At 46.1% G+C, this 26,239-nt stretch overlaps 1 protein-coding gene across 1 annotated transcript in view; it reads left to right on the plus strand.

Annotated features, from left to right (window-relative positions):
* Positions 1-1,038: 1,038 nt before the first annotated feature.
* Positions 1,039-26,239, plus strand: part of MAL (mal, T cell differentiation protein (MAL blood group)) — a 38,780-nt gene continuing 13,579 nt past the window's right edge. Inside the window, exon 1 of the mRNA XM_084829115.1 lies at positions 1,039-1,200. Coding sequence (XP_084685241.1) covers positions 1,114-1,200 — 87 coding nt within the window. The 5' untranslated portion in view covers positions 1,039-1,113. The remainder of the gene's footprint in view (positions 1,201-26,239) is intronic.

Below are 26,239 nucleotides of genomic sequence, written 5' to 3' on the forward strand. Positions count from 1 at the left end.
AAAGCTTCTGCTTCTGGATTCTTTCTGGCATTAAGATCGGCTCCTTTACACATGTTCCCCCCCCCCCCCGGGGTTTTCTTTCTCTGCCCTTTTATATGCCATTACACAACCACTAGGTGTTGCTGTGGCATAGCAGAATTGCAGAAATACATGGATTCAGTAAAGCCATTCACAAAAATACCAGACTTTCCTCTTGTGATAATGATTGCAAGCACAGGAGAGGCTCTGAAGGATGATGACATTGTGTAAAGGACCCGCAAACTACTGTGAGTGAGGAATCACAAGTGCACAATAAAAGCTTTGTTTAGAAAGGCTCTAAAGGATCATTTCCACAACTCTCTCAACCCATTGCAATGTAGGCACTGCGGGCAGAGTGACCCCCCCCCCAGCCCCATTATAGATTGTGAGTGTAAAACCATGGGACAAGCATGTTGATTTTTCTGGCAGAGTTAATGGGGAGCACAAGAGTAGGATTCTACTGTATGGCGATCCTTTCATTATCCATTAGTCAGAAGATGTTCAGGCATTTCCTTTGTTGGCCTCTCATTGTGGTTTTGGGCCTTCAGTCATCTTTTTCCTCACCTTCAAAATATCTGAAGTCCTTTATAGGTGTTTCTATGGAATCCACTGCTCAGGCTGACAGCTTTTCAACCCAAGTCCATAGCAACACTCACAGTAGTAATTAGGTAGCATAACTCCACTGGTGCTATCAGTGTTACACCCCATCCAGGAGCTGTCCCCTAGAAGCTTAAGATTTAGAGCTGTTCAGTCTGTGAGCCAAAAGTACCTTGGGTTTTAAATTACAATTACTTCACCTGCCCTCCAGATAGGATGATAATAAAGGAGCATGCAATATTGTGAGACAATGAAAAGATGCCACTCTTTCGAGCTGTCCCTTTACTCCTTCCATGGCACATAAACACACAAGGCAATTACCTCCGGTTGGTTGGCCACACCTATGCTGCTGAGCTCCTTCCCCTGAGGGCGGGCAGCATTAACATAGCTGAACAGTTAAGAACTCCCCTGCCCAAGAAGAGGGAAGGAAGAAAGACTTTGGCTTTGCAACGTGAGGACTTGTATGAGTGTGGTGAGTTTTGGAACGCAACCAGAAAGATGTCTTCAGCAACTGCCAGTGCTACCTTACCCAGTGGCATCAAAGTCTTGGTTTCTTTCCCTGATATTCTCGTCCTCCCTGAATTTGTAAGTATACCCTTCTTTGCTTTTACAAAGTAGTTCAGTTACTGGGCGGCACTCCGGTGGACACATGTGCATGATTATTCAGAAGAAGTTTCCACTGTGTCCAAAGTGGCTTACTCCGTAATAAGTGTGCCCTAGGATTTGCAGCCTCAGATCCTTAGGGACTTTGGATGCTTCCAGACAAGGTGTTTTGTGTGTATGAGCATGCAATCCCTGGCCTCATCCACAGAATTTTACAGGGAGTCCAGACAAAGTCATCTTCCACTTCTAACCCACCCATGTTTCTCCACCACTTCTTCCCTCTTTTTTTCCTACCACAAAAAATCCATTAAGAAGGGAAAGATGGAAAAGCTGTACAATTGGCATACAAGGAGCCCTCTGTCTGGAAGCACTTTTTCTCAGTAAAGTTTCTAAGTCTTCCAATTTTCTTATATTCCCCCCCCCCACACACACCTCAGAAATGTCTTTTCTGGAATAAACAGTAACTTCATATATATATATATATATAGAGAGAGAGAGAGAGAGAGAGAGAGCGAGCGTGCAGACTAGGGAAAGAGGGGGGTTTGCCCCCTTTCTCTCTGATGCTCATGGGATTTGGGGGGTTTAAACTCTGTTTCTGAACCTCTTGCATAGTAATTTTTTATTCCCAGAGCATGTGAAGTTAGTTGACCCTCAAGGTTATGCTCAGCTGCTAATTCATGCACAAAACAGCCGTGCCTCGTGCAGGTGTGTGTACTATTCAGGCAGCTAATTATCCAGCTGAACTGGTGGCCTATATAGTACTAAAGCAAATCTGCAAGGACTACTGAGCATGCAGCTCACTAGACAAGCATGGCTGGTTGCTCTCTGATATGAAGAATGGGCAGGTACTCGGCTGCTTTAATGTATATAAAGCCTGTAGCGCAAATTGCAATGGCCTGAGAAGTGTATGGATAGAAAAACTACAGGAAATGTAAAGATTGTAAGGGGGAAGTCGGACTGACAACATCTTTACAGACCCTGCCCCTGAGTTCTTTTCCAGTAGCTGGTCTGATCTAATTTTGTGGATGATGCTTTCATCCATCACTTTATTTCCATGCCATGCAATTATTTTTTACACTTTTATGTAGCTCTTCCCTCAGGGGCATACTCATAGCTCTCTCTCTCCCACTTATCCTCACAACAACCCTGTGAGGTGGATCAGGCTGAAGGTGTGTGACTGGTCCCAAGGTCACCAAGTGAGCTTCACAGCTGAGTGAAGCTTTGAAGCTAAGATTCCAACACTCCAATCATTACAGTAGAACAGCCTTCCTGCGCCTGGAGCCCTCCAGATGTCTTGACTTCAACTCCCATCATCCCCAACAATTTGCTATGCTGGCTGGGGCTGATAGGACTTGTAGTCAAAAGCACCCAGGGGTCGCCAGGTTGGGAAAGGATACAGTAGAACATTAGGGTTTTACTTATGGCTTGAGCAGCTATAGCATAGGTAGAAATTCAACAGGTGTTGTTTCCAACACCTGTTCCACAGAACCCTTCCGCAATGAGAACACATCCTCTTTCAACTTCTGTACTTCTGGGGACTAAATCAGCGATTTTGCTGTCAATGAGTGCATATAGCATTTAACAGTCTGGCTGCAATACAGGGGGGTGGTTGCATATGCTGAAATTCCATCACAGTCAATCAGATTTAAACATGCATAGCTGTGTGCGCTGGATTGCAGCATCGCTCTCTAATGGGTGTGTCAGGCACATATTGTCCCCACAGGACTGTGAATACCAGATGGTCTTCTATTCCTTCTAAAACAACAGCAATGGTCCTAGCACTGGACAACTGATTTGATGGTCATGAATATCGCATCAAGGGGGAGGGTAGAAATCTGCCTGCCTCTGTTGCAGCTGGGGTATGTGTGCGGTTTGGACCAGGGTCATGGCATGACCCTTTGCTCTCATGCTGATTCCTCAGTGTAGGGTGATTTAGGATGAGGTTTTTATTGTGCTTTTATGGAATTTTAGAGGTGTGTGTGTGTGTCCAGATGACACCATCTTCTACTTGTAACCCTCCCATGTTTTCCTACCAGTTCTTCCATCCTTTTTTCTCTCCACCAAAAAACCATTAAGGAGGAAAAGATGGAATAGCTGCACAATGTCTTTGGGGTGGTAACACTAGGTGCCCTCCGTTTGGAAGCACCTGTAGGGCCAGATGTGATGTTACAATAATGACACAACTGCCAGTTGACTGATTATTGTCATGCCTGATTACTGTCATGTCTATTTTGGCTCTAAACCTGTTATTGGTAACAGAGGGAAAATCAGGTAGAACTTTTTTCCATTCTGCAGCCAGTAGCAGGTGTGTGTGTAGAGATATTTTTGTACTGAGGCTAGGGGTTGAAGGTAGCTACTTTGGGAGACAGAAAAAGTTGATGGTAGTTCCACTCACGGAACTCCCATGTCATGTCTAGTTTGGCCTGAACACTCAAGCTACGCCACTACACCAGCTGTGTCCACTTATTCCCACCACTAGGGAGATCCCCAGCAGCCGGCCTGGACCTGCTTGGTTATTGCAATAACCGGTTGAACTCTGGGGAAATTCCAAAACCTTTGCAAGTACTACTGCTTGTGTACTAGGGAGTTGGGCCAGGCTATTTCAGCAGCCAATCAAGGTTGCCACCTCTGTCGACAGTGCCTGTGCCTTCAACTGCTGGAGGATGTGCAGAAAAGATGTGTGGTGACGTCTTTTCAGACTGGAAGGTGTCTTATGATATTGGGAGAACTCCGCTTGCTTTTTTTGGTCTGCGTTACACAGTTGTTAAAGGAACAGAACTTCTTCCACTTTAGAAAAAGGGCAACCCTAATCCCCAGCTATGCTCTACGAATTTAAGGAGAGAGGAGAAATCTTACAAAGCCCCTAGCAACGGCTTTGGGTTGCAATCTTGCTATTAAAATCAATAGGTTGCCTGACCAACGGTGGCTTTGCTATAGTGGAAAGTGCTTCGGCTTGCACAAGATGGAGCACACAATCAGTAGCACGCTTAGGTAGTTTAGACTCTGGCCTTAGTGGTCCTATGCCCCCGCCTGTCTTCAGAGGGTAATGTGCAGTGGAGGCTGGTGGCTCTGATGTCAGTGGGGTGGTGAATCCGCTCTGGGTTTCAGTCAGAACCAGTCAGACCTCTAAAGGAGCTATCTTGGTTCTGACTAAAACCCAGAGGGGATTCACCGCCCCACTGACATCAGAGCCATCAGCTTCCACTGGCAATGTATATTACTTCACTTAACTGGTGTAAAGCCAGTTCTGCTGTGTTTGGGGGCCTTCCTGCTCATTCTGCTGAGTGCAGCCCTGTACTTCTACCCCCAAGTCCTGGCCAGATGGCACCACTAGTCCTACCTATCCCATCTCCAGCTCTGCAGTTTTTCTCAATGCCTCCCCAACCCCCCTGTCCCCTCTGAAAAGCTGCTCCTGAGGGTTTGGGGACCCTCGGGAGTAGAACGAGATATGGTGCAGAGGGCTGGAGTGCGTGATGGTGGGGAGATCTGCTGAAATGGGGGGTGGGAACATGAGCAGAAGCACTTTCTGCTAAGGCAAAGCCACCACTGGATACAACTCAATATTCCTTTGGTTAGAAGGACCAGGATTGCACCTTCTATGCAGTAGACTTCATTACTTCTGTTTTATTGCTGTTATGTGCAGGAAGATGGGAAAAGAACATAAATGCACAGTGCATGGAATTCACAACCACAAGATGTAGTGATGGCCACCAATTTGGATGGCTTTGAAAGGGAGTTAGACAAATGTCTGGAGGAGAAGGCTATCAGTGGCTACTAGTCCTGATGACTATGTGCTACCTCCAGTATCAGAGGCAGTATGCCTATGTACACCAGTTGCTGGGGAACATGGGTGGAAGGGTGCTATTGCACCCATGCCCTGCTTGTGGGTTCCTAGTCAACAGCTTACTGTGTGAACAGAATGCTGGACTAGATGGACCTTGGGGGGGTTGGATCTTCACGACAATGGAATGAAAAGCGTGTTGGAGTATTATCTGGATTTTCATGGAATTGGCTTTGGTCCATCAGGGACACATGAAACAAGAAAAGCTGAGGGTACCATACTTTAAAAATCTGAGTCACACAGCTTTTAAAAGCAACAGGTCACACAGCGCTTGAAAGCAACGTACATTCAGGTTGGGTGGGGGGAGTAGAACAGAACATCATCAACCCAGCAGGTTCTGCTCAACCAGTGAGAGAGGCTTGTTTCCTGCCCCTGTCCAGACTCTACCAGCTACCACAGTATTATCCCTGAAAGCATCTGAAGGCTCCCCATGAGAGCACCCCACTAGTGCAATTTCGCCCCATTCCAGTCAACAGTCAGGGAGTTAGAGCTCCCTTTTCCTTTTCCAGGGAGTAAATACAGGGATCTGCCTTGATGCTTCAGCCATTGAGAGTCTGCAGCTATGTTGCCCAGTCATAAAACCCCAGTTGCGCACTTCCAGGGAGTAAACACAGTGATCTAGCTGGATCACCCATTCTCAGTCTGCAGCCTCTGTTGCCTACTTTCCCCCCGTTGAGAATCTGTAGCGCCTTTTTTCCCACTGAGAAAATTGGAGACATGCTGTTTCAAGTACTAGCGAGAGGTGACGGCCAGGAGCAGGAGCCTGCAGCCCTGGTATTTTGCTGTATCAATAGGTGATACAGAGAAAACTAAAGAATACAGGAGAGGAGGCAGCCAGCCAGCAGAGGGAGGCAACTCCAGCAAGCCCTTTCCCTCCATGCAGAGAAGCAGCAAAGTAACACAAGCATCAGAGAGGCACATAATCACAATTCTCAACCGGGCTGGGCTGGGAATGGAGGCTACTTACTCCCACTGGCGAAAAGGAAGTACAGCATGATTCTGTAGGCATGGAAGAGTGCTCCAGTGCTTTGATGAGTTTGAAAGGCAGGCTAAATACTCTAGTTACCTAGGTTACCAAAGTCATGGCCAGGTGAAAGACACAGCCCTAGGAATGCCTGAATTTAAATACTGAATTTAAAGTGAAGGGATGGGCACACAGCAGCTGAACCGCAGGGGAGCCGAATTAAAGAAAAAAAATGGAGTAAAAGAACTCTGCAAAAATGCAGCTTCCCCACAGGTAAACTCCAGGGTGGCTGCAGACTGGCCACGATGTCATGTGCCGCAAAGGACCTCCAAACGGTCTCCATCTGCAGCAAATCACCCATGAAGAAAGGCCCCTGGTCTGATCCAGCATGGCTCTTCTTAGGTCATGGCACATTTCTGGTGGGAAAAACAAACCAGCAATAATTTGGGATAGCCCATAAATCTGTTTTAATAGCATTTAAATGGTTTTATTGGATGATAGTCCCATGCTGTCCACAGAGAAAGGCAAATAAGCGAAGCTGAAAACAAACTCTAGGGTTTCTTTATAGGATATTGTGGGCGTGATAAGCAAACAGGGTTGCCTTTTCTAAAAAGGGTGCTGGCCTTTTTAATACAGGAGGAGAAATGGCCCTTCAACCAGTTCCTTTAACCATGCTTAAAGGATCAAGGACCTCTTAAGCATGCTTAAAGGACCTCTTGCTCTGGCCTAGATAGCAGTGGTGTTGAGAAGGAGGAGCAGTGGATGCCACTGCCTACTTGCTCCTTGGCTCTCCCTTTGCTACCGCTTGCTTGCTTGCTTGCTTGGCAATGATGAGAAAGGGAATGAGGAGCAGTAGCAGCTGGTGACAATGGCAATGAGACAGTAGACTCACTGAGGGAGGGGCCCCGTTGGGGGTGTCTTGTCCAAGGGCCCTCCGAAACATGGAGCTGGCACTGTGTTGGGCTACTACTGCCAGTATCATTGTTGGTGTCTTGGCCTATAATTTATTGATTGATTACATTAGAATGTGACTCTTGGAGAGCAGGGGCCTATTTAATTTCTGTGCAGACCTCATTATGTGGAAGCAGGTTATTCACGAATGGGGCTTACCTCTTGGCTTCCCTTCCAGCTTCAGGAAGGGAAATGTGTGATTTTCATTGAGGTTGTGGCAGTAGAGGACAGCGTTAACCTCTCCCCCAGCCCATGTGCTTGGGTCCTGATCCTGATTAGGTCCTGCGGACAGAGTGGCTGCTTAGGCATCACCAAAAGAAGAGGACAAAAGAGGATACTAATCTAATGTGTAGATGAAAATTAAGAGATAATGACTGTATCATTTAAATCAGGTGTGGGCAACTTGTGGCCTTCCAGGTGTTTTGGCCTACAACTCCCCTCAGGCCTACAAGCATAGCCAACGGTGAGGGATCATGGGAGTTATAGGCCCAAACATCTGGGCCACAAATTGTCCACCCCTGAACAGAAATTCAGTGTGTCTCACCATAGTGGAGGAAACTAAGCAGGAACACAGGAGGTCCCCTGGTCACAGCCTACAGTCCCAAGTGCTCACCGGATGGGCAACTTCAAGGCACAGCTCCTCCCTTTTGATGTTTCTTAATCTTTAAACTGGACTGGGATGGATAGCCCTTCAAACAGAGGATGCCTACAAATAGAAGACTATTGTCTGTAAGTAGGACACCTGGCCACCCTAGCTCTGCCTGAAGCTAACAGTAAAAACAAGAACATGCAAATTCAAGTGACTCATTTATCCCGCAGCCAAGGGGCAGCTTCAGGTATCGAAATGCAGCTGAGGAAAAAAAACAGTTGGAGCAACAAACTCTGGGAGGTGAACTGTTGGCAGGGTCAGGGCTTACCAACCCTGTGCTCTAAAACATTCCCCATTTGCTCCAGAAATTGGACCCATACTTGTAGTACCTGCTTATGGGAGAGGCTCCACCAGTGGCTGTTGGAAGGGCTTGGAAGGGGCCTCTAAGACCATCGAGTCCTACCCCCTGCAGGAATCCAAGTCAGAGCATCCCTGACAAGTGGCTGTCCAGCCTCGTCTTGAATGCCTCCAGTGTGGGAGAGCCCACCACCTCCCTAGGGAATTGGTTCCATTGTCGTATTGCTCTAACAGTCAGGATGTTCCTCCTGATGTTCAGCCAGAATCTGGCTTCCTGTAACTTGAGCCCAGTATTCCATGTCCTGCACTCTGGGATGATCGAGAAGAGATCCTGGCCTTTCTCTCTGTGACAACCTTTCAAGTACTTGAAGAGTGCTATCCTATCTGCCCTCAGTCTTCTCTTCTCAAGGCTAAACATATCCAGTTCTTTCAGTCTTTCCTCATAGGGCTTTGTTTCTAGTCCCCTGATCATCTTTGTTGCCGTCCTCTGAACCCTCTCCAATTTGTCTGCATCCTTCTTAAAGTGTGGTGCCCAGAACTGGACACAGTACTCCAGATGAGGCCTAACCAGTGCTGAGTAGAGGGAAACTAGTACTTCCCAGGATTTGGAAGCTATGCTTCTATTAATGCAGCCCAAAAGAGCATTTGCCTTTTTTGCAGCCACATCACATTGCTGGCTCATATTCAGCTTGTGATCGACAACAATTCCAAGATCCTTCTCACTTGTAGTGTTGTTGAGCCACGTATCCTCCATCTTGTAACTGTGCATTTGGTTTCTTTTTCCTAGGTGCAGAACTTGGCACTTATCCCTATTAAATGTCATTCTGTTGTTTTCTGCCCAGCGCTCCAGTCTATCCAGATCACTTTGAATTTTGTTTCTGTCTTCCAAAGTATTAGCTATCCCACCCAATTTTGTGTCATCTGCAAATTTGATCAGCATTCCCTGCACCTCCTCCTTCAAGTCATTAATAAAAATGTTGAAGAGCACTGGGCCCAGGACTGAGCCCTGCGGTACCCTGTTCGTTACCTCTCCCCAGTTTGAGAAGGTCCCATTGATCAGCACTCTTCGAGTCCGATTCTGTAGCCACCTGTGGATCCACCGGATCGTTGTTTCATCTAGCCCACTTTGAGCTAGTTTGCTCATCAGGAGATCATGGGGCACTTTGTCGAAAGCTTTGCTTGAAGTCGAGGTATATGATGTCTACAGCATTCCTATGGTCCACAAGGGAGGTGACTTGATCAAAAAATGAGATCATATTCGTCTGGCAGGATTTGTTCTTGACAGATCCATGTTGGCTTTGAGTAATCACTGCATTGTTTTCAAGGTGCTTCCAGATGGATTGCTTTATTTATTTATTTATTTATTTACTGCATTTATACCCCGCCTTTCTCCCTCTCGCAAGGAACTCAAGGCGGCTTACATTATCCTCCTCCTCACCGTTGTATCCTCACAACAACAACCCTGTGAGGTAGGTTGGGCTGAGAGTCTGTGACTGGCCCAAAGTCACCCAGTGAGCTTCCATGGCCAAGTGGGGACTAGAACCCGGATCTCCCGGCTCCCAGTCCGTCACTCTCACCACTACACTACACTGGCTTTATCATCTGTTCCAGAATTTTCCCAGGGATTGATGTCAGACTGACTGGTCTGTAGTTCCCAGGTTCCTCCTTTTTACCCTTTTTGCAGATAGGGACAACATTAGTCCTCCTCCAGTCATCTGCCACTTCACCCGTCCTCCATGATTTCTCAAAGAGAATAGACAGTGGTTCTGAGTGTTCTTCTGCCAGTTCCTTTATGACTCTAGGATGGAGTTCATCTGGCCCTGGAGATTTGAAGTCATTCAACGTAATTAGGTGTTCCTTGACCGTATGCCTATCGATCTCAAGCTGCAATCCTGCCCCTTCAGCCTATACTTCACCTTTGCCAGGGGGGTCATAGACCCTCTTTGGGGAGAAGACTGAGCCAAAGTAGGAATTGAGCACCTCTGCCTTTTCTTTGTCATCTGTTATCGTTTTGCCATCCTTATTTAATAGCTGAACAACCATTTATTTCCTCTGCCTTTTACTATGCACATAGCTGAAGAAAGCCTTTTTGTTGCTTTTAGCATCCTTCGCTAACCTCAGCTTGTTCTCAGCTGTATCCTTCCTGACGCCATCCCTGCAATTCTGTGCTACCTGCCTGTACTCTTCCTTTGTTTCTTGGCCTTCTTTCCACTTCCTATGTGTGTCCTTTTTTGTTTTCAGGTCATATCTACACTTTTTGTGAAGCCATATTGGCTTCTTCTGATGTCTTCCACCTTTTCTTCTTGTTGGAATTGTTTGTAATTGTGTCTTGAGAATTTCCTTTTTTAAAAGCTCCCACCCATCTTGGACTCCTTTTCTTGTTAGAGTTGCTTGCCATGGGACCTTACTGATCATTGTTCTGAGTTTATTAAAATCAGCTTTCCTAAAATCCAGGGTATGCGTTTGACTACACTGAGCTTTTGCTTCCCTTAGAACCAAGAGCTCAAGTACAACATGGTCGCTTTCCCCCAGAGTTTCTGTAACTGCTACTTTATCCACTAAGTCATCTCTGTTGGTTGGTTAGGATCAAGTCAAGGATAGCCAATCCTCTAGTTCCTTCCTCTACTTTCTGTAGGAGGAAGTTATCCACAACACAAGTCAGGAATTTCCTGGAGGGGCCATGTTTTGCAGAATTTGTCTCCCAACAAATATCGGGGAAATTCAAGTCCCCCATTACAACTACATCATGCTTCCTTGAAACATTGGCTATTTGCTTTTCAAAAGTTTCATCCTCATCTTCTCCTTGATTGGGTGGCCGGTAGTAGACTCCAACCACCAGGTTTCTTTTATTCTTTGCTCCATTTATTTTGATCCAGATGCTCTCGACGGGGCTACCAAGCTCATCCTCTTGTATTTCTGTGCAGAGATATGTATTTTTCACATACAGTGCAACCCCACCTCCCTTTCTGTTCCTCCTGTTCTTCTTGAACAAGTGATATCCTTCAATTGCTGTATTCCAGTCATGAGAGTCATCCCACCAAGTCTCAGTTACACCTATCAAGTCATAATTTCCCTCTTGTATTAAGAGTTCAAGTTTGTTCTGTTTGTTTCCCATATTCTGGGCATTAGTATATAGATATCGAAGACCATGTGCTTCATAGTCTGGCTTTCTTCCTACATGTGTCTGAAGACTATTATTGGGCGCTATTAGAGCTGTTCTCTCTGTTGCAGTGCATGAGCCTACATCCTCCATCCCTATCTTAGCATAAACTCATGGAAAACTAGAGATGGCTGGTTGTGTTGCAATCTCATATATGGTGCAACATGGCTGAGATCCCACTGTTCTGTAAAATCTGCCTGCCTTTGCCACACCTTTCCCTGAAATGGTGATGGTAGTTGGGCAAACATACAGTGAATGGAGCTAAAGACATTATACTAACATCCATGCCAGAGACCTGCTTGAAAGTAGTGGCAAAGGGATGACCAAACTTTGTACCTGCTGCAACAGCCCAAAGGTTCTAGCCCGCCCAGTCTGTTTTCCTTCTTTAAGCAAACTGATAATATGTTGGAGACCTGCTGTGCAGATAGCAAGAACTAAAGCTGGCACAGGTGGTGTCCACCCAATGAAAGATTAGAGAATGGGTGCAGAGCTCGACAGCTTAAAATCAACTTCCCACCCAGTTGATACAATAGCAGAGAATTTGATAGTGAGCAAAGATTAAGCAGAGGGTGGTGGCAAGACCAGAGAGGGGGCAGAAACCAGTGGCTCCAGAGCTATGGGGAGGGGAGGGGGAAGAAGGATTAATGGCCCATTTGATCATAGTTGTGTGTGGCAACTGCTAGAAACCTGTTAAACCAGGCTGTCTGCTAAGGAATGAAGACTCCAGCACCTTGTGCAGTTTGCAAAAAAGAAGACGCATACAGCCTTTCTTGGAAGCATTTGGAGAGCTGTGGACAGGGATTTGGGGATTTGTCCCTAACTTACCCCTAACATAGCTGCCCTTCCTCCCAGATCACTGTCCTTTTCCCCTTACAAAATTCGTACTGCCACTGGAGACTGTTGACTGCCTCCCTGGTGAAATCTCAGGCACCCAGTCTGCATTCCAACATTCTAAAGCAGGGGTACAGAACCTCTTTCAGCCTGAGGGCCAAAATTCATTGCAGAGAAGTTTTGGGAGGCTACATTCTAGTGGTGGGCAGGGCCAAAGGCAACAGGGCCAAAATAACAAAATACCAGTATATTTTAGCTGGAAGCTGTTATTGCCAGTAACTAAGCCCTCAGAGAGGCATTTCAACTTTTTAGAATGGGAGGAAAACTGATCCCCCCCCCCAGGAAATTGTCAAACGATGGGTGGCTGGGGCAAAAGGAGGTGGGGTCATCTGGAAAATCCTGGAGGGCCAGATGTGGCCCTTGGGTCTGAGATTCTACACCCCAGTTCTAAAGAACATGCGGGGAATGGCATCGTGGCAACAAGCTCCATCCCTTGATCTTATGTGTATGGATTAGAGCAAAGGTAGGCAACCTGGTACCCTCCAGATGTTTTAGACTACAACTCCCACAATCCCTTACCAATGGCTATGCTGCCTGAGGCTTATGGGAGTTGTATTCTAAAAATGGTCTACAAAATTATGCATGGTGTGGAGAATGTGGATAGAGATACATTTTTCTCCCTCTCTCAAAATACTAGAACCCAGGGTCATCCTATGAAGCTGACTGGTGGGAGATTCAGGACAGATAAAAGGAAGTGCTTCTTCACACAGTGCATAGTTCAACTATGGAATTTGCTACCACAGGATGTAGTGATGGCCACCAATTTGGATGGCTTTAAAAGGGGGTTGGACAAATTCCTGGAGGAAAAGGCTATCAAAGGCTACTACTCCAGATGACTATGTGCTACCCCCAGTACCAGAGGCAGTGAGCCTATGTACACCAGTTGCTGGGGAACATGGGTGGGAGGGTGCTGTTGCACTCATGCCCTGCTTGTGGGTTCCTGGTCGACAGCTGGTTGGCCACTGTATGAACAGAATGCTGGACGAGACGGACCCTTGGTCTGATCCAGCATGGCTCTTCTTATGTTCTTATATCCAGAGGACACTAGATTGCCTATCTCTTCATGAGAATATTTGTAGAGAGTTCCCTGTATGTACTGATTTTGAACCCTTCTTTTCCAGGGGTCCTGATCACACAGCTGTGTTTATAGCTGTAAGTTCAGGGGCACATAGGTTGAGGGTGGTGTGTGCTGTCATGATGCTGTTCTTGACCCCACCCCAACTACTGCTTTCGTGTGTCTTGAATGTAGAGGGATGTTAGGAGTTGGGCCCCATGCCACAAGGATCTGCATTGGGAGAGGACCAGTGATTTAAACTGGTTCATAAATGACCTAGAGTGGTGGTGGGCAACTTGTGGCCCTCCAGCCCTTTTGGCCTACAACTCCCATCATCTGTTATAGGCCAAAACATCTGGAGGACCACAAGCTGCCCACACTTGACCTAGAATTAGGGCTGAGCTGTGAGATGGTCAAATTTGCTGATGACATCAAATTTAATCAGGGTGGTAAAAAGACAGAGAGAGAGAGAGAATCCAAAAGGATTTCTTCAAAATGGGTGAATGGGAAAACACGGTTCAATGTAAGCAAGTCAAAATTGATGCACATTGGGCAAAGAAATCCTAACATCACCTATATAATGTTGGGGCTGACCAGCAATGGGGTTGTTTCGATGGCTTAATGAAAATGCCCATCTGGTATGTAGTAACTATATAAAAAGCACATTAAGACCATAAGAAGAGCCATGCTGGATAAGACAAAGGGTGCATCTAGTCCAGCAATCTGTTTACACAGTGGCTAACCAGCTGCCCACGGGAAACCCAACAAACAGCACATAAGTGCAACAGCACCCTCTGGCCCATGCTCCCCAACAACTGGCATATATAGGCATACTGCCTGTGGTACTGGAGGTAGCATGGAGCCATCAGGACTAGTAGCCATTGATAGACTTCTCTTCCAGGAATTTGTCTAACCCCCTTTTAAAGCCATCCAAAGTGGTTGACCTTACTACATCTTGTGGTAATGAATTCCATAGTTTAACTCTGCGTTGTATGAAGACGTACTTCCTTTTATCTGTCCTGAATCTCCTACCAATCAGCTTCATGGGATGTCCCTGGGTTTAGTATTATGCGTGTGTGAGAAAAGTATCTCCCCATCCACTTTCACCATACCATGCATAATTTTGTACACGTCTGTCATGTCTCCCCTTACTTGCCTTTTTTCTAAGCCAAACAATCCCAACTGTTGTGACCTTTCTTCACAGGGGAGATGCTCCAGCCCCTTCCTTCATCATTTTAGTTGCCTTTTTCTGCACTTTCTCCAACTGTACAATATCCTCTTTTAGGTGCACTGACCAGAGCTGTACACAGTATTCCAAGTGTGGTCGCACCATAGATTTGTATATGTGGATGCCAGCCCTGCCCTCTCCCCTCCTGCCTTCCTCGAGCAGGAAAGTCTGAAGTGGGTTTCTGTGAACATTCAACAAAATGCACTTAGAGGCCTCTGCACAAGTAGGAACCCCGATAAAACAGGCCACCAGATCACAGGGAAGAGTCTAAGCACATTAAGTCCAATGCGTGTAGAAGCCCATTTCAGACTTTCTTGCTCCTGCTACATGACTTCGAATTTCTCTCTTAATACATAACGACAGAGGTGGGCTATTGCAGAACTGGAAAAGGCACAGACAAGGGTGATCAAAATGATCAGGAGACCAGAGCAATTCCTCTGTGAGGAAAGGTTATGTTTGGGTCTCTTTAGTTTAGAAAACAATGGCAAGTAAGGGGACAGAGGTTTATACAGTTATGCATGGTGTGGAGAAAGTAGATAGAGAGACATTTTTCTCCCTCTCTCATAATACTAGAACTCAGGAATTTTAGTGAAGCTGAATAGTGGGAGAGTCAGGACAGAGCAAAGGAAGCATTTCTTTACACGGCACATAGTTCAGCTTTCCTCAAACTGGTGTCCTCCAAGTGTTTTGGACTACAGTTCCCAGGATTCCTGACCATTGACCATACTGGCTGGGGCTGATAGGAGTTAAAGCCCGAAACATCTGGAGGGCACCAGGTTGAGAAAGGGTGGCAGAGATAAACTATGGAATTTACTACCACGAGATGTAGTGATGGCCACCAACTTGGATGGCTTTAAATGGGGATTAGACAAATTTATGGATGCTGAGGCTACTATCAACAGCTACTTGTCATGATGGCTATATATATATACTGCTTCCAGGATCAGGGGGTAGCATGCTTCTGTATATCACTCCCTGGGGAGTGTGATAGGGCTACTGCAATCATGTCTTGCTTATGGGCTTCCCATGGGCTTCTGGTTAGCCACTGTGGGAAACAGGTTGCTGGACTACATGGACATTTGGTCTGATCCAGCAGGGCTCCTCTTATGTTCTTAATGCTGTTATGGGGCTCTGGTTTAATGTGGTCTGTTAAGAATTTGAGTGTGGAAGGGGAGGGGAGGTGCTTCAGCAGAGGGGTGTGTGTGTGGGGGGGGGAGGGGAATTGCCTGGGAAGTATCATTTCTAGTCTTGTAGCCTAGTTATTGGTGGGGGGGATGTTTGACCAAATGGCTTGGGGGAGGGACAGCGGTGGTGGCAGGGAAGATTTAAGCACACCCTCCCGTTCACTGATTCTTCCCTCCCGCCTTAGCATTACCAGCCAAACACATGTTTGGGAAACCCCTCTTGGCCTCTTGCAATGTCGTTCTGTCCTGATTCTCCCTTTCCCCCTTCCAGTTTTGCTTGTGACATATATGGCATATCCCAGACAGCCAGTGAATGAGCTGATTTGGCCACATGCCTACGTTGGGGAAGAATGTGTCAAGCAGCCTAGGACCATCTCAAAGGGAACTTGGTATACCTGTGTCAAGCATTCAGCGATAGCAAGACAAATGCCCTTGCACATGGTCTGGCCACCTGCCCTGCGACAGGTATTTTGAAATTGCTCTTTCCCCTATACCCCAGAAAGTTGTCCCTGTGTTCAACATCCATTATTTTTGTCATGTTAAGTCACTCGGAGGTTTCAAAATGCAGTACATGGCTGGCGAAAAGCAGTCTAGTCCAGTTTGTGTGTGAAGTCATAGCACTGTCTTGCCTAAGAAGAGGCTCTGGCTGTAAGTAAGTTCTGGATACAATCCAAGCTGTAACAGGGACCATCTGTATTATCAATGAGTCCTGTAGCATCTTAAAGTCTAATTAATGTATTACGGCTTACTCTTTTGTGGACTAGACCCAACATCAGATACAGGAGCATTGGCAGCATCTGATGGTGGACTAGGCCATGAAAGCTTATGCCATAATAGATAGGTTAGCCATTTATGAGTCTACAGGACTCCTAGTTTGTTGCAGTAAAAACAACAAGCTTGACTACCCCACTGGGAGCTTCATCCTTAAAACCTGTTGCAACTTAAAAGTGGTGCCAGGGTTTTGCTGACCCCTGGGCAAGACACCCTCAATGGCCCCCCTCCCTCACTGACTCAACCTTCTCATAGCCATTATCACCAGTTGCTATTGCTCCTCATCCTCTTTCTCACCATTGCTAACTCTTGCGTGGCAGCTGGAGAGCCAGTGAGCAAGTAGGCAGCGGCATCTATTGCTCACTCCTTTGCATTATCTGGGTGAAAGCAAGAGGCAGGCGAAGAAGCAGGCTGCAATGGTGAGTAGGAGGAGTAACTCCAGGGGGCTCTTATCAGTGGGCCCCTGCTGGGATGTGAGCCCTTGCCGACCATGTCTGCTTAAAAGCCTTTTAAAAACAATAACTCCCCTTCCATCTCATCACCTTACCCCATTTCATCTTGTCTTTGTCATAACCTTGCCACCAATTTGATATGTTTCTGGATGGTCCTACAACAAATGGCACATGGAGGATGGAACTAACATTTTCCAAAATGCTTAAAATAATGCCCAGCATTCCAGTATCTTCCTCTTCTGGTAACAATGAATAAACAAGAGGTGTGATGTGCTGAAGACAGCTTCCCTGCAAGTAGCAGCCAATGCACTGGGGCAGGGAGATATGTACTGCCAGAGGATTGGCCTTGCTATCAGGCAGACAGTGTAACAGCCACTACATACAGTTGATCTTGAGTGTCATGAAAAGGCAGCAAATTATTAGCTATTTAATTTATTATTGCTTAATTTTTATTTTCAGAGAGAAGTGCTTGTGAGATTTTCTACCTCAGGTAACAAAATGACTTGGCCAATCCTTACAAATTTGAGAGAGGTGGGTGGGTGCCATTGGTCACCTAAGCTGGGCCAGCAAACTGTCTTGGGGCAGCCCTGCAAGCATAGTCCTGGATTGCAGTGATATTTTCAGCATCTCATAGAGGAAAACAGGAACAATTTTTGCAACATCTCTATTTATAACTAGGGATGGGTGAACTTGTTCTTTTCACTTTCTTCTGCACTTGAGTTTTTTTAAAGTTTCAAGTTCTCTCCTGAATATGAAGAACTTTGAGAATTTTGGTAAATTCTTATTGAGAACGAACTGAAATGAAATTCTTACCCATCTGCAGCGGCCAAATTCTCACCCTTGTGTACCGGCCAAATTCAATAGGTACAGCTATTCCCAGGATGGAGAGGACCATGAAATACCTGTCTGCTATGTAGCTGTTAAAGATGAGGAGCCTGTCAGAAAAAAGAGCCCTAATTCAGCACTACCATGGTTGAATACATAGAGATCCAAACCCAGACTTTTAAGACCTAAGCACTCAAAGCCCTGGGCCTGGAGGGACAAATTTCTCCATTTCAGTTTCTCCCACATTTGAATCTGATTAATCTCATGTTGTTTTTGTTCTGACTATGGAGAAACTTGCTAATTTTGGGAAATTCTTATCTAAACGAACTTAACCGAAATTCTCACCCATCCCTATTTGCAACAACCCAATTTCCACACCAAGGATCTGCCTGAATGACCCCTCCCCCAACTATTGCACACTGCTGAAGCCTGCTTTCTCCCTGAAGTATTAATTAAATCTTAAGTATTAAGAGTCTATTGTCTCTTATTAATTAACTCTTCAATAGACTGCTTCATACTGGCTTCTCAAGTAGTGGGTTAATAAACTGATGGTAGCATTTTTTTTCACCGTGGATCTCTAAATTACATGCAGTTTGAGCATGCTCAGCAAGATTTATTTTCTGGATGCACCAGATTATTTGCTCTCTGCCTATGGATCCCAGGGGTGGATTACTTCTCCAGGATTGTACACCCCTATTGATTCTGCTCTCTCACCAGTACTCAGCAGACACAGGTAGGATGATAGATCTCTTCCTTTCAATTAAGAATAACACATAGAAACATAACCTTCTGGTAGTGTAGCAAAGCAGCTTTTGTATTGGTGTGAGTTGCTCTGAGGCAATACCTGGATTTGATTAGAGTATGAATAGTCTGGCAATGTGTTCCCATGGGAACTAATTGTTAAGCCACTTTCCTGAAAGTCTAGAGCAAAAGGGGGCAAGAGACAGCCCTTTCCAGCTCAGATTGTTGTAATGCAGGTGTTGTGTGCAAAGACAAACTGTAGTTTGAGAGGGAGGGAGTTTCCAGAAGGATGGCTCCTACTGCTACCAATCAAAAGACATCATGCAGCTATTCCATCTTTCCCTCCTTAACATATTCTTTTGGGGAAAGAAAAAAAAAATAGATGGAAGAAGCAGTGGGAAAGCATGGGAGGGTTGCAGCGGAAGATGATGTCGTCTGGACCCCCATGAAAGTGTTTGGATGAGAATTAGATTTCACAATAAAACCTCATCTGGAAGCACGCACACATACACACACAGAGCGAGAGAGTTTGGGTTCCGTAAGCATCTTATGGTGTTGGTTAGCTATGGCTTTAGAGATCTGGTGTGGGAGTGCTAGTCTTTGGCTATTGTTGGAGCCTTTCAGCTGTGCCTCCATCTATGCCTGGCCAGTATATTTGTAAACAAATGCAAATATTACAAAACCCAATAAGCCTTGAGCTGTTCTCCAAAGGGAACAAAACCCAGGTAAGTGCTCTGTCCCAAGACATCTTGCCACTTGGAGAAGTAAGGTAAATGTAACAATATCAAGAAAATGGAAAGGAAAAAATAGTGTTTGTACCTCCTTAAGTAGCTCTGCACCCAGGGCTATGCAACCCTATAGTGAAATCCTTGAAATAGTAGACCACAAACCTCCAGGTAGTTGAAGCTGGTAGAGATAGTTTAGTTCAAGGGCTGGTTGGGTAGCACAGAGGGCAAGGGCCAGCAAAGTACCTGTTAACAGTACTAATAAAGTATGTTGCTTTAAAGCAAATGACTTTACTGGGAAGGAAAGTTAAAACTTGCATTGCCTGGGGCTGCTGTGTCTGGCTTCAGTTGAGGAGTAATGAGCCAACTTATTTTTCTGCCCAAACAAGCAAGCTGCTTGAGGTTTCACTAGGGTTGCCAAGTCTTGAAATGAAAATTCTGGTACTTGGGTGGGGTCTGGATTCATGTTGTGGACCTTGGCTTTGTGGCTGAGCCTTTCTCTACATGCAGAAGGTCCCAGGTACAATCGCCGGCATCTCCAGATAGGGCTGCCTGAAATCCTGGAAAGCTGAGGCCAATCAGTGTTGACATTAATGGATAGATAGCCCAATGGCTTTACTTGGTATAAGGGTTAGGTATAAGGCAATTTCCTCTGTTCCTATGTGTGGGACAGGGCCAACTGCAAAACTGCGGACCTATTGCATGATTTTACTGCTCTCCTCTGACAGGCTCTACCTAGCCATCCAGTCCACACATAGTATTGGGGCCCTGCATAGCTCACTACACCATCAAGACTACAGTTTATCTGCTTATGATGACACAGTTGCAATTAGCCACAGGACAGACCTTGGGTTGCCATGTGTCTTACTATACAGAGGACAGTCCCCCACTTGAAGGGGTGTCAGAAGACCATCTCTAGATTTTATTCTGGTTATACTGTTATTTTGTGGTTTTAAGCTTTCATATTTTATATTGTTTTATGCTGCGTTTTGTGGTTTTAGTTTTTGTGAACCGCCCAGAGACCTTCAGTTATTGGGCAGTATAGAAATGAAATGGAATGAATAAATAAATGTGAAGACCTGTCTTTTAAAGATAAAGAAAGGAAATATTGGGCCTTGAAGTTGCCCTTCAGCAGTGAGCACCTCCATTACCAGAGGCAATAAGCTTATGTACACCAGTTGCTGGGGAACGTGGGTGGGAGGCTGCTGTTGCACTTGTGTCCTGCTTGTGGGTTCCTGGTCGACAACGGGTTGGCCACTGTGTGAACAGAATGCTGGACTAGGTGGATCCTTGGTCTGATCCAGCAGGGCTCTTCTTATGTTCTTATGGACAGCAGTTGAGGGGGTGCACAAGTCACCTGGTCACTGTAAAGGTGAGATATATTGTATTTCTGTTTGAATCATTGTAATTACAGTAATTATTTCTAGATTTGCGTGTCTGCACGCACGCACACACACACACACACACACACACACGCAAATTCTATGCAAATCTGTATCCTCTTTTGCCTTCTTCTTTGGTGATGCATTGGCCAGCCTACAGACTACAGGTCGGCCTAGTCTATATGTACAAGAGATGCACTACAATAATCAGACAGTGCGACCACACAAAAATGCACCATATACACAACCTTTGTCTCTGGCACAGGACACCCATGGCCACATATGATGGCACATATTGCATACATGTGGCAAGATGCATTATGGGAACAGGAAGCCTGCTCATCTTCATTTTCATATAGTCTCTCAGGAACCCCCCCCCCCATCTTCATTTTCATATAGTCTCTCAGCAGCAACAGCCCTTCCTTTCAGCCTAGTTACACATCAGCTCCTCATAGCAGTGCTCACCCCAAGCCTGAATTGCAAAGGAGCTTTGGTAGCCAGCTGCAAGTGCCGCAACTTGGAGTCTGGGCCCAAAAGCTGCATTGCTTGCCACCCCAGGACTGAGCCCCCAGAACGGCTGCCTGCCATTTATTGCATGTGAATGGGGGGCTGAAGCCATGGGGTGGTTGGGGGCAGGGGGGAAAGAGAGCCATTGGTTAGGCCATTTGAATCTCTGTGAGTACATTTGCCATTTTGTGTTATCTCGCAGTAGCTTTGCTGGGAAGTCCAGTCTTCCTGCACATCAGGTTATCTGGTTGATGAGGCTGTCTTCCACTCATTGTCCTGAGACAGCTGGCCCTGGTTGGAACCCCAGAACATTATGAAAAGAACCAGAGGGGCTCAGTGGTAGAGCACATGCTTTGTATGAAGTCCTCAGGCTCCATCTCCAGCTGGGAAAGACCCCCATCTGAAACCCTAGAGAGCTTCAATGGAGGATAAGGCTTTCAGTGGCTACTAGTTATGTTGGCAATATACTATTTATTGATTTGATCTGATTGGTACCTCACCTTTCCAGCAAGAAAACAGCACTCAGTACAGGAGGTGGTATGCCTTTCTATAACAGTTGCTGGGGAACATGAGCAGGAAGGTGCTATGGCACTTATGTCTTGCTTGTGGACTTCCTGTGGGCATCTGGTTGGCCACTCTATGAAAAAAATGCTGGACCATACAGGCCTGCAGGGCTCTTCTTATGCTCTTAGCTGCTGCCAGTCTTCCCCAACTTGATGTCCTCCAGATGTTTTAGATGACATTTCTGGCCATTGCCTATGCTGGCTGGGGCATATAGGAATTGATGTCCAAAACATCTTGGGGGTACCAGCTGGGAGAAGTCTGATGCAGACAATACTGAGCTAGATGAACTGCAGATCTGACTCAGTATATGGCAGTTTCGTAGGTTTCTGGCTTGCCTATCCAGACAGAACAGTGACATTCTCTGCAATATACATGCCTGCACAAAGAGAATTTAAATAAAAGATTTTAAAAACATACCACCAGAAGCCTTTTTTTTAAAAAAAGTGTTTTTCTACCTTACTGATAACCATCCAGAAAGCAAAAACCTGACCAAACTGTTGGTTCTGGTCAGTTGGCAACACTAGTTGTTGACATGGCATTTCTTAGACAACTATTCATTTCTTTCATGATCTTGGGGTGAGTTAAAATACAGCCATAATCATGTTTAGCCTTGTAGCAACGCTGGAATGTGGGTCAGGTGGAGAGTGCACTCCCAACTCCCCCCCCCCAACAGATGCACTGATTAACCAGGGCTGATATTTTAATCCATTAATGCCGCAAAATCCTATACACTTGGGAGTAAGTCCCATTGAACTCAGTGGGGCTTCCTTCTGAGTAGACAGGTACTGTGTTGTAAACCACTACCTGGTTGAAATAGCAATGAAAGCAGCCTTCCCCAACCTGGTGCCCTCTAGTAATGATGTGCATTCCAACACATCTGGAAGGCACCAGGTTGGGGAAGGCTGAATTAAAGCCCACCTTTTATTATTGTGTGAGGCTGGCAAGATTTGTACCATCCAGGATGGTCATCTTCTTCCTGGCTCCTGTGCAGCAAGATGTTTCCAGATGCTGTTGCTTATCTCCATTTTATGAGGAGCATCATCTATTCCCCTTCCCCCCTCCCCTTGCAGATTAACCTGTTAAACGCAAAGGATCACATCTGGTCATTCAGCAACCCTACTATCTGCTGAAAAGTCATGCAGTGCATGCTATATATATGATGCCTGGCTAGCTATCTTCGCTCAAGACCTCTGAATATACACCTTACATTTGTCATGGGGGCTACTCTCAGTGCTGAGTCCAGGAGGGTCCTTGGGCAAGATGCCCACAGTGGGCCTCATCACTGCCATTGATACCAGCTGCTATTGTTTCTCATCATTACTACCTCTTGCTTGCTTGACAGGAAAAAAGGCAGCTGCATCTGCTGCTCCTCCTCACCACCACCACCACCATTGTCTCAGTCGGAGAGAGAGGCAAGTGATCATGCAAGTTGAAATGGTCAAGAAGAGGAGTGGGGCAGGGCGGAGCTTTTTCAGTGAGCTCCTGCTGGGGTGTGGGCCCTTGGCAGGTGCCCAACCATGTCTACCCGTGATGCCTGGCTACTCTATCTCAATCTGAGCCTTGTGAAACTTCATTCAGTTTCTACTTTAGTTAGCAGCCTCTGTTTGCTCAATAGTGCACACCTGAGATTGCCTAAAATGAGTTTGTTACTCTTGGCCTACTTAGACCTGTGCTGCCTGTCTATGGTAGAATTCGTGCTAGTGATTGTCTGCGCAGATGGGTTGGTGGCTATTGAGAAACCAACATAGAGTGCGAGGGTATGATCCAGCTGGCTGCAACATTTGTCAAGGGCCGCGGTGGCTTAGTGGTTAAGACGCTGAACTGCAGAATGGAAGGTCAGCAGGTCAGCAGTTCGAGACCCTGGCGCTGCATGACGGAGTGAGCTCCCGTCTTCAGTCCCAGCTCCTGCCAACCTAGCAGTTCGAAAGCAAGAAATTGCAAGTAGATAAATAGGTACCGCCTTGGCGGGAAAGGTAACAGCGTTCCGTGCACCTCGGTGTTCAGTCATGCCGGCCACATGACCATGGAAGCGTCTTCGGACAGCGCTGGCTCTTCGGCTTAGAAACAGGGATGAGCACCGCACCCTAGAGTCGGACACGACTGGTTGGGGACACCTTTACCTTTTTACCTTTTAAGCCTGTTGCAAACCTGCCCCCCTCCCCCCGGTCTGTCTCCTCTTTCAGAATGTCAAGCCTGGTTAGTCTCATCATCCACTTGCTTTTCCTGCTGTCTGTTGCTGCCCTCTCTCTTCACTAGCTTAGGGCCAAACTAGATGTAAGGCTAAACATGTTCCGCCTGGAATCTTGCAGGCATTCTTTTTAATAAAAAAAAGTTAGTAACGAGCATGGCTGGTGGGGAGGGGACAGGATTTTCATTGCATAGCTCTACCCTTTTCCTCTTCCACCATGGTCCCAGTGGAAACCTGCAACAATGGGAGCTTTCCTTCTAAGATTCCTGGGGGTGGGGAGGTTGATTTTTGTTGGGACTATGGTGGGAGAAAAAAGGGTTAAACCTCCCCTTCCTGTGTGCAGCATTCCTGATGAAAACCATTCCTCCTCCTGTGCCTGCTGCTTCCCCCACTTAAAAGTGCAGTTGTGATTCCAAGTGATGTGTTGGTGTGTCATGGCCAGTTTGGCCCTGAACTTTATCCTACGACTACAGCCGCACAGGGCAAGACTAGATGAGGATGTGCCACCCCTATTTTTTTTTAAAAACGGGCTTTTGATTTGTGTGGCATAACCATGTCAGTTAGGAGAATATAAACCTGGGGGAGGTGAGTGAAGAGGTAGGATCTAAGAAGTCTACATGGCTGATAGACTTTGTGCCAGCCAATATGATCAAGGGCCCTTGCTGTGTTCAGCAATACTGTCTGTTTTGCTTGCCTCTAATTCACCAAGGGGGAAGAGTTGCAGCTGTATTTTTGTGCTTTAAATGTTTCTTCTACCACTTTATGCAAACAGCTTATGTTGATGGGCAGTTTTAGGGTTGTGGGTGGTTTGTTAGGCATGTCAACAACCCATCCTAACCAGGCTTGGACAACACAATAAGCCATGGTGCCCTTCTGCTGCGGCTTGAATATTCAAAATGGCCACTGGCATGCACCACAACCCAGCATGGCTTATATAAGCCACGGTGGGCTGCAGTGATCATGTGAACTGGGCCAAATAAACAAATATGTGCTTAATAAAAAGAACTTAGAATGAATCTGGTCATCCTTATGATAGAATAACTGGAAGGCAAAATGCATCCAGACGGGCAATTATGGAGAGAACTGGAATGAAAGTAGCACACTAGCATTTGGTGCCCATTTATATTTATGTGCCCTTTGGGAAAGATGCATCTGCTTCTACCTTCCCTCAGATATTTAATTACTGAGGCATCATTATTCCTACAACATTTCATGTCCTTTGGCATTCCCTTCCAATTCTCCTAAGCAATTCCAGCTACTTTTAGGTGAAATTGGGTATATGGTTGTCCTGAGTTCTCCAGGGAAGTGTGGATCTATCAGTGCAAGTGTACTTTGATTTTTTAAAAAACCAAACCTACACATACACACACCAACAATAAAGCACTTCTTAGTAGTAGAACTTCAGTTCTACTTACTTTCCTTGCAAGGGTGGGAAGGAAAATGCTGTAAGAAACTGACGTTTCAAAGGAATGTTGGTGTGAGCAAGGTACTGGATAGCAAATATTTTAACAGTGCCATGTCACTAAGGTTGGCTTCATGCCAGCTGGGCAAATGGTTCAACACCATTTAGTATCTGAATTCCCATAAGGGCATTATTACTTCAGCTGTGTATGCCAGGGAGTGAGAGGAGTTGGATCAGGGCCAGCATCGAGGGTAGGTATGGTTGGGCACCTGCTGAGGGCTCTCACCCAGCAGGGGCCCACTGACAAGAACCCCTGAACTTGCTCCTCCTCTTCACTGTTGCAACCTGCTTGTTCACTTACCTCTTGCTCTGGCCCAGATAATAGTGGTGGTAAAAAGAAGGAGCAGCAGATGCCACTGCCTACTTGCTCGCTGGCTCTCTCTTTGCCTACCAAGCAAGCAAGTGGTAGCAATCATGAGAAAGAGGAGGACAAATAGCAGCTGGTGACAATGGCAATGAGAAGGTACGGTCACTGTGGGAGGGCACCCATTGAGGGTGTCTCACCCAAGGGTCCTCAGAAACCTGGAGCTGCCACTATATTGATGACCTATATGTAAGCTTCTCTGAGCTCCCTGCAGCGAGGTATCAGGGACATCATTGCCTTTACACAAGCACATATTAGTCGGGAGGTTTATACAAGCATGGCTTAACTAGCTAGCAGCAATCCATGCTCATACTGACACTTCTTCCAGTTGCTGCAAACATAGCAGTTGCCTTGTCCAGTCACTCCATTTCACCCATTGAAAGACTGGAGACTGAATCTATTGTGTGGATTAGCCCCTGAAATTTGGAACAGCTCAAGGTGGCTCTTTATCTTGACCCATGGATCCATGTATATCCAGATTTAGTAACTCATTGTCTTGTTGACCTGACAGCAAAGGTCCCGCCACCTCCTAGGAGTTGGACTGGTTTAGCAGAGTCTTTACATGGGAGCATAGGAAGCTGCCTTAGCCAGGTCAGTCTATTTGTCCATCTAGCCCAATATAATCTACTGTGACTGGCAATAGCTCTTCAAGTTCTCAGATATGGGAACTTTTGCAGGCAGAGCATGTGCTCTGTGAAAGTCCCTCCTTTACTCAGGGAGTGCCAGAGAATGTGAATATTTTAGGAACAATGATGCAACCAGAGCACAGTGGCTCTTTGTCAAGGCACCTATTGCTCAGCACGACCACTGATTCCTCTGCG

Source organism: Heloderma suspectum, chromosome 1 (genome assembly GCF_057233095.1).
Source record: "Heloderma suspectum isolate Gila_16-S chromosome 1, 16-S_ref, whole genome shotgun sequence".
Lineage (NCBI taxonomy): Eukaryota > Metazoa > Chordata > Lepidosauria > Squamata > Helodermatidae > Heloderma > Heloderma suspectum.